At 44.9% G+C, this 15,802-nt stretch overlaps 1 protein-coding gene across 1 annotated transcript in view; it reads left to right on the top strand.

The window, feature by feature from the left end:
- LOC146861498 (uncharacterized) overlaps positions 1–15,802 on the top strand; it is a 186,820-nt gene that overhangs the window by 149,387 nt on the left and 21,631 nt on the right. The window contains exons 10-11 of the mRNA XM_085646445.1: positions 4,856–4,976; positions 14,622–14,734. Coding sequence (XP_085502571.1) covers positions 4,856–4,976; positions 14,622–14,734 — 234 coding nt within the window. The remainder of the gene's footprint in view (positions 1–4,855; positions 4,977–14,621; positions 14,735–15,802) is intronic.

The raw sequence follows: 15,802 nt of genomic DNA, 5'->3' as shown, positions 1-15,802 counted from the left end.
CTAGGGGAGAGAATAAAGGTTAACGCGTCTTACTTGGAGACCTTTGGAGTCTTCAGAAAGGTCCGCTCGTACGCGGTTCTCACCCGTTACTTCTTCGTAGTCTGCTTGTGCTGCCTCTAGCTACGGTGCTCCGTGTGACGCGGGTGCCGGTTTCGGCTCGTTTATCATCCCGGTCATAATGAAAAGTGACAAGGGACTGTTGTGCGAGTGGTTGGCATCAGTGGTTGGCGTGATGTTAGTAGTTCCAAAATCACACTCGTTTTTATATACTTGCCATTAGGTTAGTAAACTCGTTAATTGGTGTTTATTTTCTATTGTTAAGCTGAGACTGTGCATTATGTTTATTCGGTATGTATACCTGCATGAAGGTTGCAACGTCCACAACAATTCTTGTAAGGATTATTGTTGTTGTTCTCTCACAAAAGTCTGTTTTGGATTCTCCTCTGTCTAATATTTCATGTTATTTGGTCCGGTGAGAGCCCAGTTTTATCTTCATTGAAATTAACTGACTCAGAGCTACAAATGAATTCCTTTTTAATACCTATGGAAGACAGACTTCAGTAGTAATGGAGACAAATTTCAAGGGGTTAATATGCTTAGGAATTCTAACTTTATTGAGAAAGAGTATGCCATGGGACATTATCATTCATCCCTTCTGTGTCTGTGTGGAGCCGATAAACCCAGCGTTGTTCTTTTTCGTAAAGAATCTTTTCTGCGTTGTAGGGTTTGGTTGTCAAAGTCTCTAGGACTACCCATTTTAGGTCATCAGGGTTATGGTTTTGTTCGATGTAATGATTGCTCATTTTCGTGGTGATGCGTTTACATGTTACATTACTCCTGTGTTCGCAGATACGGACCTTTACTTTTCGGCAGGTCATCCCTATGTATTTGAGACCACAGGGACATACGATCATGTAAATTACATGTGTCGTATTGCAGTTCGTATGGTGGCGTAATGTCCAGGTTAGGTTGGGTAGAAGTTGGAGTGTCTTCGTTGTTTTTGTGAGTTTACAGACTGAACATGATCCACATGGATAGTGTTCTACTACTGGTTTGTAATTCCAGAGAGTACTCACAGTAGTTTCCTGTTTGATGGTTTTAGGTCTTGTATGTACAAGAATATCTTTGATATTCTGCGTTCGTCTGTTGGCAAAACGTGGTTTGGGCCAGTCTAGGTTATTCGATGTTAAAATTCTCCAGTTTTTGTTAATTATTTTCTTCACAGTATTTGTGAGTGTGCAATAGGTGGTTACACATGTCAATAAATCTACTTGATCTTCCCGTTGAACTGATTCAAGTAGGCTCTCCCTGGGCTGATTCCTTGCCCTCTTTTGGCATTTTTTGATGATCTTCAAGGGGTAGTCTCTGAGTTCTAGTTTGTGTTCCAAAGCTGCTGCTTGGATTTTGTAGTCTGTTAATTTACTACAGTTTCGTTTCAATCGTAAAAATTGACTGTAGGGTACGTTTTCCCTCAGCGGTCTGGGATGATAACTGTTGTATGACAGAATGCTGTTTTTAGCTGTTGGTTTATGAAAAGTTCTTGTTTGTAGGGTATTATTCTCAGAGAAAATAGTGACATCCAGGAAGTCTATTTTCTTGTTGTTTGAGGTATAAGTGAACTTTAGGCACTCATCTCTTGTATTGATCCAGGTCATGAAGTCCTCTAGCGTTTCTTGTGTGTCTTCCCAGATTAGTAGGATGTCGTCAATATACCTTCGCCAAAATCTCATTTGGTCTAGGAAGGGATTGGCAGGGTTTTGTACCCATTGTTGTTCGAAAGTACTGACGTACAGCCCTGCTACACTTGGAGCAAATGTGCTTCCCATGGAAGTACCGTGTCGTTGGGCATAGAGGGTCCCTTCATATTCAAAAAAATTCTCAGTCAGAGCCATCTTACAACACTCCAAGACAAAATGTCTTGGTGTTCGATATTGCCAGTCTTGGGTAAAGAGAATGTCCTCTAGGGTTTCTAGGGTTTTCTGTTGTGGTAGGCTTGTGTACAAGCTCTCCACGTCGAGACCCACTAAGAGCATTGTTTCTTCATTATATGTTAGATTTAATAACATGTTGAGAAGATCCCTCGTATCTTTCAGATAGGTGGGCGTTTTCTGTACTATTGGTCTCAGGAATTGATCTGCAAATTGTGATAGTGGTTCAAGAACCGATCCAATCCCTGAGACTATAGGGCGTCCTGGTGGTGCCTGTACAGCACTGTGGTTTTACAGAAGGGTACCAAATGCTTGTATCAGCCCGTTCTGTAATACACATCGCCGACATGATCAAAAGGGGGTGTTACCTCATTTGCATGAGTTTACAACCTCATGCAATTGAGGAAATGCATTGCCTCTGTGCTTGTGCCCTGTTACAAATGCAGAGACAAAGAAGCTGTCAGTGCACTCACGAGGGTACCACAAACAAGGTTCGAAAGAGGGTCCTATTGACCATGCAGGTGGGTGCAGTTATTCATTACACCCACCCCCAGTGGATCTCTGCTCCACTTTCACATGAAGGACTCATTGCTGCCTGCACATTCGAGGGCAGTTCGGCAGCTTCAAATAGCTGGCCTTTGACCAATGCATCGCCCCCAGGGCAGATGCCTATTTGTTAAATTGACTATGGTACTGTGTAAGTGTCAAGTACCTTGATATGTGCAGAAGCAGAATGGATGATAATTTCCCAATGCCCACCTGCCGGTACCTTCGTCCTGGATTTCTCAATGGCTGTACCGACTAGGGGGAAAGGGGAATGGGATAAGAAGAGACAACTCCGACCTCTGCTGACTCTCTCTAGCTCCAATGGAGTCCTGGTAGTCCTCTTCTGAATAGAAAACAATGTGGATCCCTGGATGGAGAGGATCTAATGCACAGAGGAAAAGAAAGAGAGAGAGACACACTTAATCAAATCCCTAAATCTACTACGTTCTAGCACTATGCTTAGTTCCACTCCAAACCCTCCCCTTACCAGCATTAGGAGGAGCTATTGCATCTCTTCTATAGAGATGGTACTGATCTCCAGTAAACAGATTCTTTGCTAAAATAGAGAAAACAGATAAAAAAAACATTTGCAGATAATATTCAAATGCTTTCTGTAAATGTTTTGTTTGGCAGTGATGAGTACTCCTTCAAATAATTCACTGCTTGCAATTGCTGAATGCTGCTGGATAGTGCTTACAATTAGAGCACGCAAAAAGGAACAGAGGTGGGAACAGAAGGGAGGAAAGGGAAGGAAAGAACGCTTCAGGGAGGCAGAGAGTATGCTTCAGGCAACTAGTAAAGGCGTGCTCTTACTGTAGTCTTGATTGAGTCCTGCGAGAGATTCCTTTTCTGAGGCAGTTTGAAATCAAGGTTTAAGTAGCTTACTTGGTTTTTCAGTCATGGGAGAGGAAACTAGAAGCTGGGCCACTTAACTCAAGCCCACGAGCCAACGAACATTATTCCGGCTCCTACAACAACTCCGATGAAGTTCGGACGAGCTCTGCTGAAGTACTGCTTACACGAACTAAGGCAGCAGCAGCGGAAAGAATTCTAGAAGATACTTCAAGAATTCCGGTGCGTGGAATATTAAGTTCCGCAAAGAAGAAAGAAAACGTTCTACAGATATGTTCTTTTACCACTCGAGATGGAGATTGACTTCTGAAGACACTTTGGTAAACTGAGCAAACCGCTATCTCCAGCTGAGAGTTAATAAGGAGGAGCGGTAACCAAAACGTGTTTTCTCTTCAGATTTCCTAATTGAAGTGTGCAGAGAACAGTGCAAGCACGGTCCTTGAGGAATCAACACTCACGAGAGTTCTCAAAAATAAACTATGACAAAGTACTATAAAATGCAGTTGCTATCTTGGAACGTGTACTCGTTCCTTATTTAGAGGTCTTTCCAGATATTCACCATAGAGGGTTTCACTACCACTTTGTGTATTCTCTTCTGGCTGATACTGTTATTATTTTGGCAAAGAGAAACAACACTGGTGTGATTCCTGGCAGTAAGTTTTGAATGATTTTGACTAATTTGGGCCAATTACTGAGAAGCACACTCAGTGCACAAAATATATGCCACTTATTGCCTGTTCCAGTAGTGTAACAAAGGCCCCCACTGCCCCCTCGGTGCATGGGGGCACCCGAGCTCCAGAGAGCACCCTCAGCACAGTATCCTTGCCTGAGAGCTTCTGAGTGAGTCCAGAAGGGGGCCCCTCCATATACTTTGCAGATGCCCCCTCAAGTTTTGTTACTCCACTGGCCTGTTCAAAGCAACATTATTTGTGTGGAGTGAGCCTCCATGCAAATTAGGAATTCCCACTGCCTTCGCCACATTCCCCATTATGGACTTTGTGACATCTGTCTTTTGGGACCACAACATGAAGAATTGTTTTCATCGATAGGGTCTTACAAAACCTTCCTGGCAGCCATTTCCTTCAGGAGGGATGCAATCACAGGCTGCACCAACTCCAAAGTCAGTGACCAGGAGTGCAAATCCCCAGGCCTTTGTACAGTGGGCGTATTATCCTCAGCGAATGTTGGTTTGGTCTCTGGTAAAGCTGTAGCCTCTTCAGGGAGAAAATGTACCAGTATGCAGTATGTGGAGGCACCACTTCGTATTATAGTGCAAAGCATATTAATGTGATGGGTGCAGTAAATATGTAAAGGACCAGGTGAATTAAATGATAGGTTCTATAATTTCCAATTTATGGATATTTATTATGCCAGATTTCTCGAAATCTTCCATTTCATTACTTGCTTTCCCTTTTTTCACTGTTAGTATTCTACAACAATCATGACCTTTTTTCACATAGTTTCACATCGTGCCATGCCCTTTCTAATGTCCTGAGTTGTGTTTTTACTGTATGCATCAATTCTTCTAGGTTGCCATGTACGCAGGCAGACAACTAATTGAAACATTTTTTCTGGAGCACCTGATTGACATGACTAGAGGTCATGGACCAGTGTTATTCGGAAAGGATCCAGCTGTCACGCTTTTAGAAGGTAAGATTTGCACGGAAAAATAGAAATTCTGCAAATTCTTTGCTATTCTTACCTCTGAAAAATTCACAGTAGACAATTATATTAAGGAGAACTTGGGTAAAAACCTTTCTTTGGACTATTAACACGTAATTCAATATTTACTTTTGTAAAAACAGATTTGCAGTGTGTTAGAAGGTGGTTCTGACCTTCTGAGTCGCCCGGATTTTTCACTTTTTGAACACCTGTGTTGAGCTTTTACTGTGGGAGAGGCTCATCAGTTGGGACTCAACTACAGTGCAATCATGATGAAAGGGACGGCATGTGTATTTTACCGGTGTCCCTCTGGCGCGAGTAGGCTGCTGCGCTGCAGCCAGAGTAAGGGGCACTGGGCTGGTTACATGCAAACATGTGTGTACATGCGTGCGCACAAGTGTGAGGGCTGCGCAGGAGAGATTCCTGGTGTGCGCAGCCCAGGAGCAGATACAAAGTGAATGGTGTGGCAGGCCTTATGCAGAATTGGGTGGTGACATGGAATAGGCTTTCTACAATGGGAAGAAACATTTGAGGGAAAGTCAGTGTGATTTATTGTTTTTATTCCATTATTCTCCTATGAGGATGGGGAGCACATGGGCTAGTTTTACTTTCCTAGGGCCTACAAATTCCAGACATACACCAAAGTCCACTGTAACCTATGTGAGAAGAAGTATTCTGAAGAGTCCAAAGTCAAATTTGTACTGCTTTTGAGTCATCCAGAAATGACATATTTCTCTGAGTCTGCTCATAACCAGGCCCTGGCTGGGGTTGACCTTCCTCCCCAAGCCAGCCCTGCACAACAAGCATTCCAAGGGCGAAGGCCTCCACTCCAAGAAGAGAAGATGGGTGGAGCTACAGGTTCATCCATCAGCAGCTGTCACCTGGTGCCAGGCACCAAGCTGCTCTGGAGGGAAGGCAGCGAGGGGGGAAGGGGCTCTCAGAGACCATGTGGCATGAGACCCCTGGACGACGCCATTTTGAACAAACCCAGAGGCCTGGGCAGGAAGGTGGGAGCCGGGGCAGAGAGGTGATGGTTTGCTGCCTAATAGGGCAAGAAGAGTCTTCCTGCCAGCCCCCTCCAAATTCTTTAAAAAGTTCTTGCACAGGAAGTGGAGCTCTCTCTGGAGAGTGGTCTGCTGAGGAAGACTGATGCTGGAGCCTGGAGCCATGGGCATTTGGAAGGAAGAACCCCCTGACTGCCCCAGGATGCAGAATTGCGCCAGGAAGGAAGTCCAGGACCAGTGAGCAGAAGCCTGGGCCTCTGCGAAAGGAGAAGAGATGTCCAGGAGGAGAGCCCAGAAAAAGGCAGGCGCAGGGAGCCAGTGGAGACAGCTCCCTGCTGAATTAACCCTTTTTGAGACCAGGAGGGCGAAGGAAGGTGCTGCCAGTGGATGTCTGGAGAAGGGCATCCCCTGGAGATGAAGAGGTGTAATTGCACCACAAATACATTTACCTATGTTATTTCTTTTTAGAGGGACTGGAAGTCACATGTGTTATGTGAAGTACTTGTGTAAGGTGATTTCATAAGTGAAGTGGGGTTATATTGCTGGACATTCCTGCTAGGGTGTCTGGCTGTGTTTGTGTAATCTAGTGATGTTACCTGTGATGCCTTTTAGAGGCTGTAATTGCAATGCATTATAATTGTTATCCTCTATGATAAGTACCTCATTTAAAGTGTATTCTTGCTGATGCGTTAGGTGAAGAACAACCCAGATTGTCAGCGCCTAAGATATAGACGTCTATACTATATGGTCAGTATGACATGTTCAGTCAAGGTTATGTGTCACCAGGGCAGATGTGCCTAGTTTGAAAGCTTGTTGAGATAATGGGGTGGGTCGCCACTGGGATGGTGCCAGTGCGCAGGTCCCTCGCTCCAGGTTATGTTCGACTAACTGCATTAGGGGGCAAGATGATGTGCATACATGGGAGTGGTGGTACTAGACCCCACCCCCCTTTTGGGGGGGTGGAAATGTTATGCAATGTCACAAAGTAATTCCAACAGCTTATTTATATTTGTAAATTGTTGCATAGTATTAAGTGGTGTTGGTGTTTAATAAATGTACTCTTACTTTTATAAAGCAAAGTACAGTCTGGACAATCAATTATTGAGTGTTATTTCTGTGCACCGCTAATGGCGATTACTAGCCCACACCACCTCCCTTGAGTAAGCCTTAGACTGCTCTGCAATGCTACCCTCTGAGAGTCAGGCGCTACACTAGGGTTTTCGGTTCCCAGTGAAGGACAAATGCGACATGTTGTTTGCGCAGGCCTCACAGATACTTCCTCATTTTCCAACACAGTGCTAATAATTACCTTTATTTACCCACAACATATTTTATTCTTCAGATTTTCTGCTCAAGCCAAAAATATAGTCATGATATTATTTTAAGCAACATTTCTGAAGAAGGTGGTCATAGTTTTTGTTTAGACTACCGTAACACTGCAATAAAAAGGTTGGTGACAAACGTTGAGAACAACTGACTGGTAAACCAAGGTTTAATGTTAAGTATTGACTTTATTATGCTGATTTCTTATCGAATTTCGTGTGGATTTTTGCCTGAATTCCCCTGATCACATTTAGATTCAGAGTAATTGAGGAGCATGAGCAATAAAAAAAACGACTGTATTGCTAGAATGTTTCCAATAAATGTAAGAAGCACAAGAGAAGCTTAAAACTGCAAATGTGTGGATATATGAACAAGGGGATTGTCCCCGAAACGCGTAGAGTCTGTCAGAGCCACCTGTGTGAATAAATCACTTTCTGCATAACATTTGAAGTCCACAGTATGTTGTTTGTTTAATGTCTTCAGCGTTGGATTGAATATTGTGGGACACGCCATCCCGCTGTGGAACGCCGTCGTAAGCGGCTGAGAAGAGGCAAAGGCTTTGTTGTGCTGTTGCGCTGCTTAGCCAAATTGGTTTGATATATATATATATTCACTGAAAAAACCATAGGTTTCACACATGTTATAGTTAGCTGTACATTTCACTCGTAAAAAACCAATGAAATTCCCGCGTTATAGTTAGTGCAGGCAACTATAACTCACGCGACCGCAATCCTCTGCTGATGCTAATACTGTATTTCGACACTTATTTGCCCATGTCTTCTTCCATTAAATTTTAGCTATACATATATTACAAATATTTTTTTTTCATAAAGACACATATGTCATCAGCAGAAGATTGCGGTCGCGTGAGTTATAGTTGCCTGCACTAACTATAACGCGGGAATTTCATTGGTTTTTTACGAGTGAAATGTACAGCTAACTATAACATGTGTGAAACCTATGGTTTTTTCAGTGAATTTGCAAGGTTTTTTTAATGCTAATTCCTAACTATAACGTGTGTGAAACCTATGGTTTTTTCAGTGAATTTGTACGGTTTTTTAAATGCTAAGTTACTTTACGCCATTCGTGGCGTGCGCGCCCAGTTAACGCAGTTCATTCCGTGCGCGCATGGTGCACGGCACTAACTGCGTAAAGTGGGCGCGCGGTGCGCAGTTAGTGCCGTGCACGCACGGTGGTCACGCGGTGCGCTGCGCGCACCGCGTGCCCACGTTAAGCGGGATGGGCCATGTACGCACGATGCGCTTCGCGCACCGTGCGCACATGGGGGACATATTATGCGCATCTTTGTGATATGTATTCTTTGTTAAATTCATATCTGTCATATGCCATGCACAAATGGTGCCCTTCGGGCACATTTTGCACACGGGGTGGGGAGAATGTGGATAATTTTTTTTTGATACATTTTTACCGTACGCGTACGGTAAGCGTAATCGGCGATTTTCCGAAAAAAAAAATATTTTTTTTTTTGGGCTTGGGGGTGGTTTGGGGACCCCTGTATCAATGCTGGGTGGTTAGGATCTCATGAAACTGCCTCTTTACACATTTTTGGGGTTCGTTTTTGCTGCCCAACTCAGGGAGCAAGAGAGAAAATGGCGGCCGCCGCTTCCTGGTTTCGACCGATTCGAATGTTTACTAAGAGCTAAGAGCCAATCAAAATCGCACTCGCGCACGCCACCGTACGCGTACGGTAAGCGCACCGTAAGCGCACCGTACGCTGGCTCAGATATATATATTGATTTAAAGGCTATTTTTTCAGAATCTACTGAACAGATTTACACCAAACCTACAAAAGGCACTTCCTTGACCTGAGGACTACCTCTTTGCCAAATTTCAAGTAATTCTGTTCAGCCGTTCGGGCTGTAGCTGTGTCTAAAGGTCCTATGGAAAAATGCATGGGAAAAACGCGTTTTGGGACCCCCCTTTTATCTCAGCCCCCGCTTCACGAATCCCCCCGATACTTTCAGGGTAGGAGCGGAGCGTAGCGCCCCACCTATTTTGAAAAATTCGCGAGGATTCGTCGACCGGCGCCAAAGTTATTCAAAATAGAATGTTGCGGATTTCCTATGGAAACGTGGTCCTAACTATAACTACCTACTGGCGACCGCCAGTAGGTAATATATATATATATATATATATATATATATATATATATATATATATATATATATATATATATATATATATATATATATATATATATATATATATATATATATATCCCAAAAAATTGGCTTTTTAACTTTTTTTATATGTTTTATTTAATTCAGCTGGCAAGGTTTAATGTCGATAATTTGAAATAGTCAATGAACAAAACAAACCCGCTGTAGTTCAGGCGTCGCAGCACAGCTGTGTTGCACTCGGCAGCCCAGCTGGGAACCCAATGATGAAGCATGCCACCAATTAGGTTGGTGGGTGAGGGTTCTTCTAAAAAGCCCACTGGTGTGTTAGCTCATTCCTGACAGAGTGTCATCCTTGTATTTAGATCCCCCATTTGGGTCCGTCCACGTTGTTGTTCATTGACTATATTTAGGGAGAAGGACGTTTCCCTCATTATTCCTCGCTCTCTCTTTGTTGTTACTGATAATTTGAAATAGAGAGAATAACAGATTTCTTCAAGAAAATGTGATTAAAATGCATGTTTATTTCCCCCCTCAAAAGCACTGGATGAACTTGTGAACTTTTCATTGATAAGAACCCGCTTTCTTGCAAATGCCTCAGTAGAACAGTTGATTGTCCCCCGAACCGCAGTTTTAAGCACTAATGGGTTGGTTATGACTTGAAATCAATTCATCAGGTCCCTCTAAGTGACATAAAACAGCCTTGTAGATTCGATCCCTGGGTGTCTGCAACCTGCATTCATAAATGGCAGATTAGATCCCTAGTTTAGTGCTTGCCGGGTTTGGTGGCTCAATGGCCTAATGTGTCCACTGCAGGGACCTGTGTTTGACCTCATGCTCGCAGGTTCAAATCCCGGCGGGTCTACTCAGCCTTTCATCCATCTGAGGTTGAAAAAATGAATACTGTTGGGTAACAATAAACATCTGTTACTTAGCGCCAAGGTACCCAAGGGTGAATGTGAGCTTTACGAATGCACGTGTTCATTTTTTCTAAACCACCTGGCACTGTAGATGTGGGGTGCACAATACTCATGCTGTGCTTAAACCTCATAATCATGTTTTTAGCTTTGATTGTGCAAAGGCCATTAATTAAGAGAATTGGGACTTTCCATTGATGCTCGTTCAAGACTTAGGGCCTCATGTAGGTAGCCAAATACCGGTCGGTAACGGCCGATTTTCGGTAAATATGCCATTACCGACCGGTAGTCAGACAAGTGAGATGTAGGAGTCCAAAAACCACTTTTCGGTAAATATGAGGCGGTAAATACCGAATCATATTTACCGATTCCTAAAATACCGATTCATATTTACCGAATACATATTTAACGAATCGGTAAACATGAAGTGGTAAATATGAAGTGGTAAAACTGAAAATGACATGTAGGAACACTCGGTAATTAAGAAATCCATGAAAATCGGTAAATAAGAGTCGGTAATTAACACGGATTGAAAGCAGGTGGTAACCATCAACAGTGCATATAAGCAATCCCAAAATGCAACAGCGTGGACAACATGGCCGCTCTGTATGTCATTGCAAGGCGCCTACGTCTACAGGCAGCAGGTCTGAGGATTTGGAGACGGGAGGAACGCATCTACAGACAGCGCATCACACTCTTCCAGCTGACTGATGCAGAGATACATGAGAGGTACAGGCTACACCCCGAAACCATCATGGACCTGATAAGGGACCTGCACCCACTCCTGGACCAGCCAATAAGAAGGGCGCACGCCATACCACCACATGTGCAGGTGCTCTGCAGCCTACATCTACTGGCATCCGGCAGTTATCAGGTGGTGATAGCTGCGGTGGGTGGTGTATCCCAGAGTTGCCTGTCCTGTTTCTTCAGGAAGTTCCTGGATGCCATGATGCAGAGAATGCACCACTACATCAGCTTCCCAAACACACAGGCTGCACTGCAGAAAACCAAAACAGACTTTTATCACATGGCACAGTTCCCCCATGTCATTGGCTGTATTGATGGCACACACATCCCAATCTGCCCACCAGCTGACACTGAGCACATCTACAGGAACAGAAAGTCCACCCACTCCATCAATGTGCAGGTGATCTGTGATGCAGGGAACATCATCACTGATATTGTTGCGAAGTTTCCTGGGAGCACCCACGACTCGTACATCTTCCAGAACAGTGGGATCTACACACGACTGAGTGCCGGAGAATTTGGAGAGGGATACCTGCTAGGTAAGTAACAGTGACGCCCCTTGACACCTGCAAATCATAGTGTATAGAGGCATGTGACTGATGTTTCCCTTCCTCTCACCTAGGCGACAGTGCATATGCCTGCCGGTCATTCATCCTCACTCCCTTCCCACACCCATCAACCCAGAGTGAGAGACGATACAACGTGGCACATAAAACAACACGCAATGTGGTGGAGCGCACGTTTGGACTACTGAAGAGCAGGTTCCGATGCCTCCACAAGAGCGGAGGCGCACGCCAGTACACACCCATCCACTGCTGCAAGATCATTGCCACTTGTGCAATGCTGCACAACCTTGCCACGAAAAAAGGTACAGATGTGGAACTAACATATTTTGAGGACAACGAGGATGAGTCAGGCCAGCCAGAGTGCAACGCAGCCAGAGTGGCAACTGCAATCGATGGGAGAGAGAGACGGGCAGAGATCACATGCAACTATTTCTGAGTAAGTAAGGGGACACAGCCAGTTGTGATAAGTCATGACGTAGTTTTAATGCGGCACCACGCCATGAACACAAGAACAAGCCAATCTGGCAATATACCATATATACAAGGAGGAAGTCCAGGGTTACGTCACCCATTGGGAAGTGGCTAAGCAGGGCTGCATCAATGTTTGCGCATACGCGCTGCAGTGGTGGATGGCACGGCTTGTGCATCCTCACTAGAGCCAACCCCAAGCCGCCTGCTGCTCCTGCGTCCTTCTGGAACAGGGGGTGTGATGCTGCTCCTGCTGCTGGTGTCGATGCTCTCCGCAGCATCCCCTGCAGCAGTTGTCGACGGCTGACTAGTTAATAGCACCCCTAGTGCACTTGTCACCTGCACCATCCCCCGAGACAGGTCGCTGCAGCAGTGTGTCAGGCTCTCCTGCATCGACACAGAGCGCCGGCAGAGTAGAGAAGTGGCAGTTGCCAGACGGTTGAGTGCCCTGGTGGTAGTGTCCCTCCTCTGCCGTTCCCGGCGCCGTGCTTCTATGTCAGCATCTAATTTGCTGCACAATTGCTGGATTGACTGGGACATTTCCCGAATGCCCGCTGCCATAGCGCTGATGTTATTGTCCATGTTGACTAATGTAGTTTTCATGACCCGCATGTGCCTCTGGACTGACATGACTGCCTTTGTTTGCAGGCGCTGTTGTTTCAACATTTGGCCCTCGAGCCCCGAGAAGACACCATGGCTGTCAATGGGTGCTGGTGGACTCTGGACACGCGACCTGCGGCGCCCTCTTGCTCCCGTCTGGGCTGCCTGTGAGGTGTAGGGCACAGTGGCATGGCTCCCTTCCTGGGGCCTGGTGAGTTCTTCAGGGCCCATGCTGTCGTCAGACGAGGTGTCTAAGGCTCGTAGCCTGGCTGCTGGACGCCTCCTCATTCTCACACCTGCAAGCGGAGATGTGGCCGGTGACTCAAACATGAGTGGCGATGCTGGCTCTGGGTGAGGTGATGCTGGCTCTGGGTGAGGTGATGCTGGCTCTGGGTGAGGCGAGGCTGCCTGTGTTGGTGGTGCGGCTGCCAGTGGCCCTGCTCCCTGGGCTGAACTTGTGCTGGCCAGAGGTGATATTTGTGGCCGGTGTGCCCTCTCTCCTGCAGCATGCCCTGTCCTGCATGATGTCACATCTGTGGACAGAAATACAACATTGGCTCAGTGTCCCCGAAGGGCTGCATTGCAAGCGTCACAATAAATCATTTCACATTCCAATTTGTCCTCTGCCTCCTTGTGCCTCATGTGTGTGACATGCCTTGTTGCCCTGTGCCATTTACTTCATGGTTGGTGTTTCCCTGACTACATCTCCCAGAATGCATTGCCTGTCTGCACTGACACATGTGGACTGGAGTGGGATTCTCGTTTCACAATGGGGGATGTGGGATAGGGTTAGGGGGGGCTACATTGCTGTGCTTTCGTCTTACCTTGTTGTGTGGCGGCTCTGGCAGAGCTGTCAGCATCCCCAAGACCCACGACGCTCTCATGCTCGATTGTGGACCCCACCAGCTCCTCAAGTTCGGTGAGGGCAGGTGCCCTGTTGGTTCCACCTCCAGTCTGGCTGGCCTCCTTCTGGATGTCGCCCATCTTCCTCTTGGTTACAATCCTCAGGTCATACCAGCGCTTTTTAAGGACCTCTATGTCCCTGTGGGTCACTCCCACAGCATTCACCTGCGCCTGGATGGCCAGCCAAATGTTGCGCTTTTCAGCCTCAGGCACTTGCAGGGATTGCCTTCCAAACAGCTTCTGGTGCTGCTTCACCACCTCCTCCACCAGCACCTGGAGTTCCTTGGGGCTGAATTTCAGCTTCCTCCTCCTTTCCCCTCCATCTCTCTGTGTCCTCTGGCTGGACATGATGTTCTTTTTCCGCTCGCACAGGCACTGGCTCCCTGCCTCTCCTCTGCACTCCAAGCCTCTCCAGGGTCGGCTGATTATGTACACCTGCCTGGGTGTGGCCACTTCCTGGTTGGGTGGGGTGTGGTTGCACAGGATTAGCTATTTCATCAAGTCATGTGATTTTATTTACCGATTCCGTATACACCGAATCGGTATTTACCGAATCGGTAAATACCACCTCGGTATTTACCGATTCCGTAAATACCACCTCGGTATTTACCGATTCGGTAAATACCACCTCGGTATTTACCGATTCGGTGATTTCCGATTCATGATTACCGAATGTTACCGATTCGGTAACTGTTACCGAATTTTTACCTACATGTAACTTACCGATTCTTAAATACCGATTCGGTACGGCTCGGTATTTAAGAAACGGTAATATTTATTTACCTACATGAGGCCCTTAAAATGGTAATAAAGACTTTAGAAATATACCGGTTAAAATATGAAAATATTTGTACATCATGTGTTTAACTTCTAGGTGTGCTACATAGTTTTATGGTGACATTTGATGCTGACATAATCATAGACCGTGCTTACTGAAATGGATTTGATAGTACATATTATCTTGCAGGTTGCTTAGTGGATATCCTTCTCCATCAGTGCTTAAGTATTCAGAAGCATCAAGAAGCCACCTTAGAAAATGTTCCCATTGCGCACTTTCATGAAAAAATCTTTGAGGAGTCAGTAAGTACTTTTTTGTCCTTATATTTCCATTTTAAGAATACTGGGTTAATTATGACATAACTAGTCATTATATGACAATTATATTACTACCAGATCCTTTGATTATCTTTGATAATCATTATTATTTCTACAAGGTCCTGTTGTCATGCCCGCCACCAGAATTACAAATATTGGGGGCAACTATAACTCTGAGAACTCTGAAGGGGTGGAGCAAATGGGGCTTTAAGTTGGACCCTCTGGGTCTCCATGGAAAGGAGGAAAACCAGGACATTTGTAAATCTAATCTTATTTTCTGGAAAATCCTAATTTTTCATCAGACTCTCGTCTGAGATTATTTTGCTTTCACAGCTGAAATCGCAAGGTGAAACAAAGCAAATCCACAATTTTTCTATGGATCTCATAGTTCTGATGGGACAGTAATTGCCATTATTGACCCCATCAGAACTAAAGTACACCTTGTAATTAGGCTGTAAATGGATTTAACAATCACTTGCATACTCAAAGTTGTATTGCTTTGGTTTACTTTAAAAAAAATATATTTCCTGAACTCATGTAAAGCAATAGTAATTCCTACTAATCTATCCTGATAAGTGCTTGTATCTCCAGAAAATATATGTCATGTTGTAGTTGGCAAAAACATTTTCTGTGGATCTTATCTTCAGTTGGTACTGTCATACTTCTTGCATAGTATATGATGCAAAAATTGGTGGTGGGACAATTTATCACAGAAAACTAACTGACTGGGTGAATTGTTTTATGACACAGCACACCTCTCTTGCACTGCACTATTCCGCATGACAGTCAAGCTATGGTGCAATCCATTTTGATTTACCCCACACCTTTTTCATTTCCTGTACTACTCATTCATAATTCGCTGTTCTCTGGGCTGCTTTTTTGTTTGGCCGCTTGGAACACCAGAGTGATCTTGACTTAAAACAGTTCTTTTTTGGGCCATCACATCAACCCACTTTTACCCTGTAGTCTGGGTGCCCTAATCAGACTACCAAACTCTGTCTACTTCTACTCCTTTAGCATAGTTTAAAAGTGTTTTTACAATTTAGAGACTCT

The sequence above is a fragment of the Triturus cristatus genome, chromosome 3_1 (assembly GCF_964204655.1).
Source record: "Triturus cristatus chromosome 3_1, aTriCri1.1, whole genome shotgun sequence".
Classification (NCBI taxonomy): Eukaryota; Metazoa; Chordata; class Amphibia; order Caudata; family Salamandridae; genus Triturus; species Triturus cristatus.
This window is presented reverse-complemented; position numbering and strand designations above follow the sequence as displayed.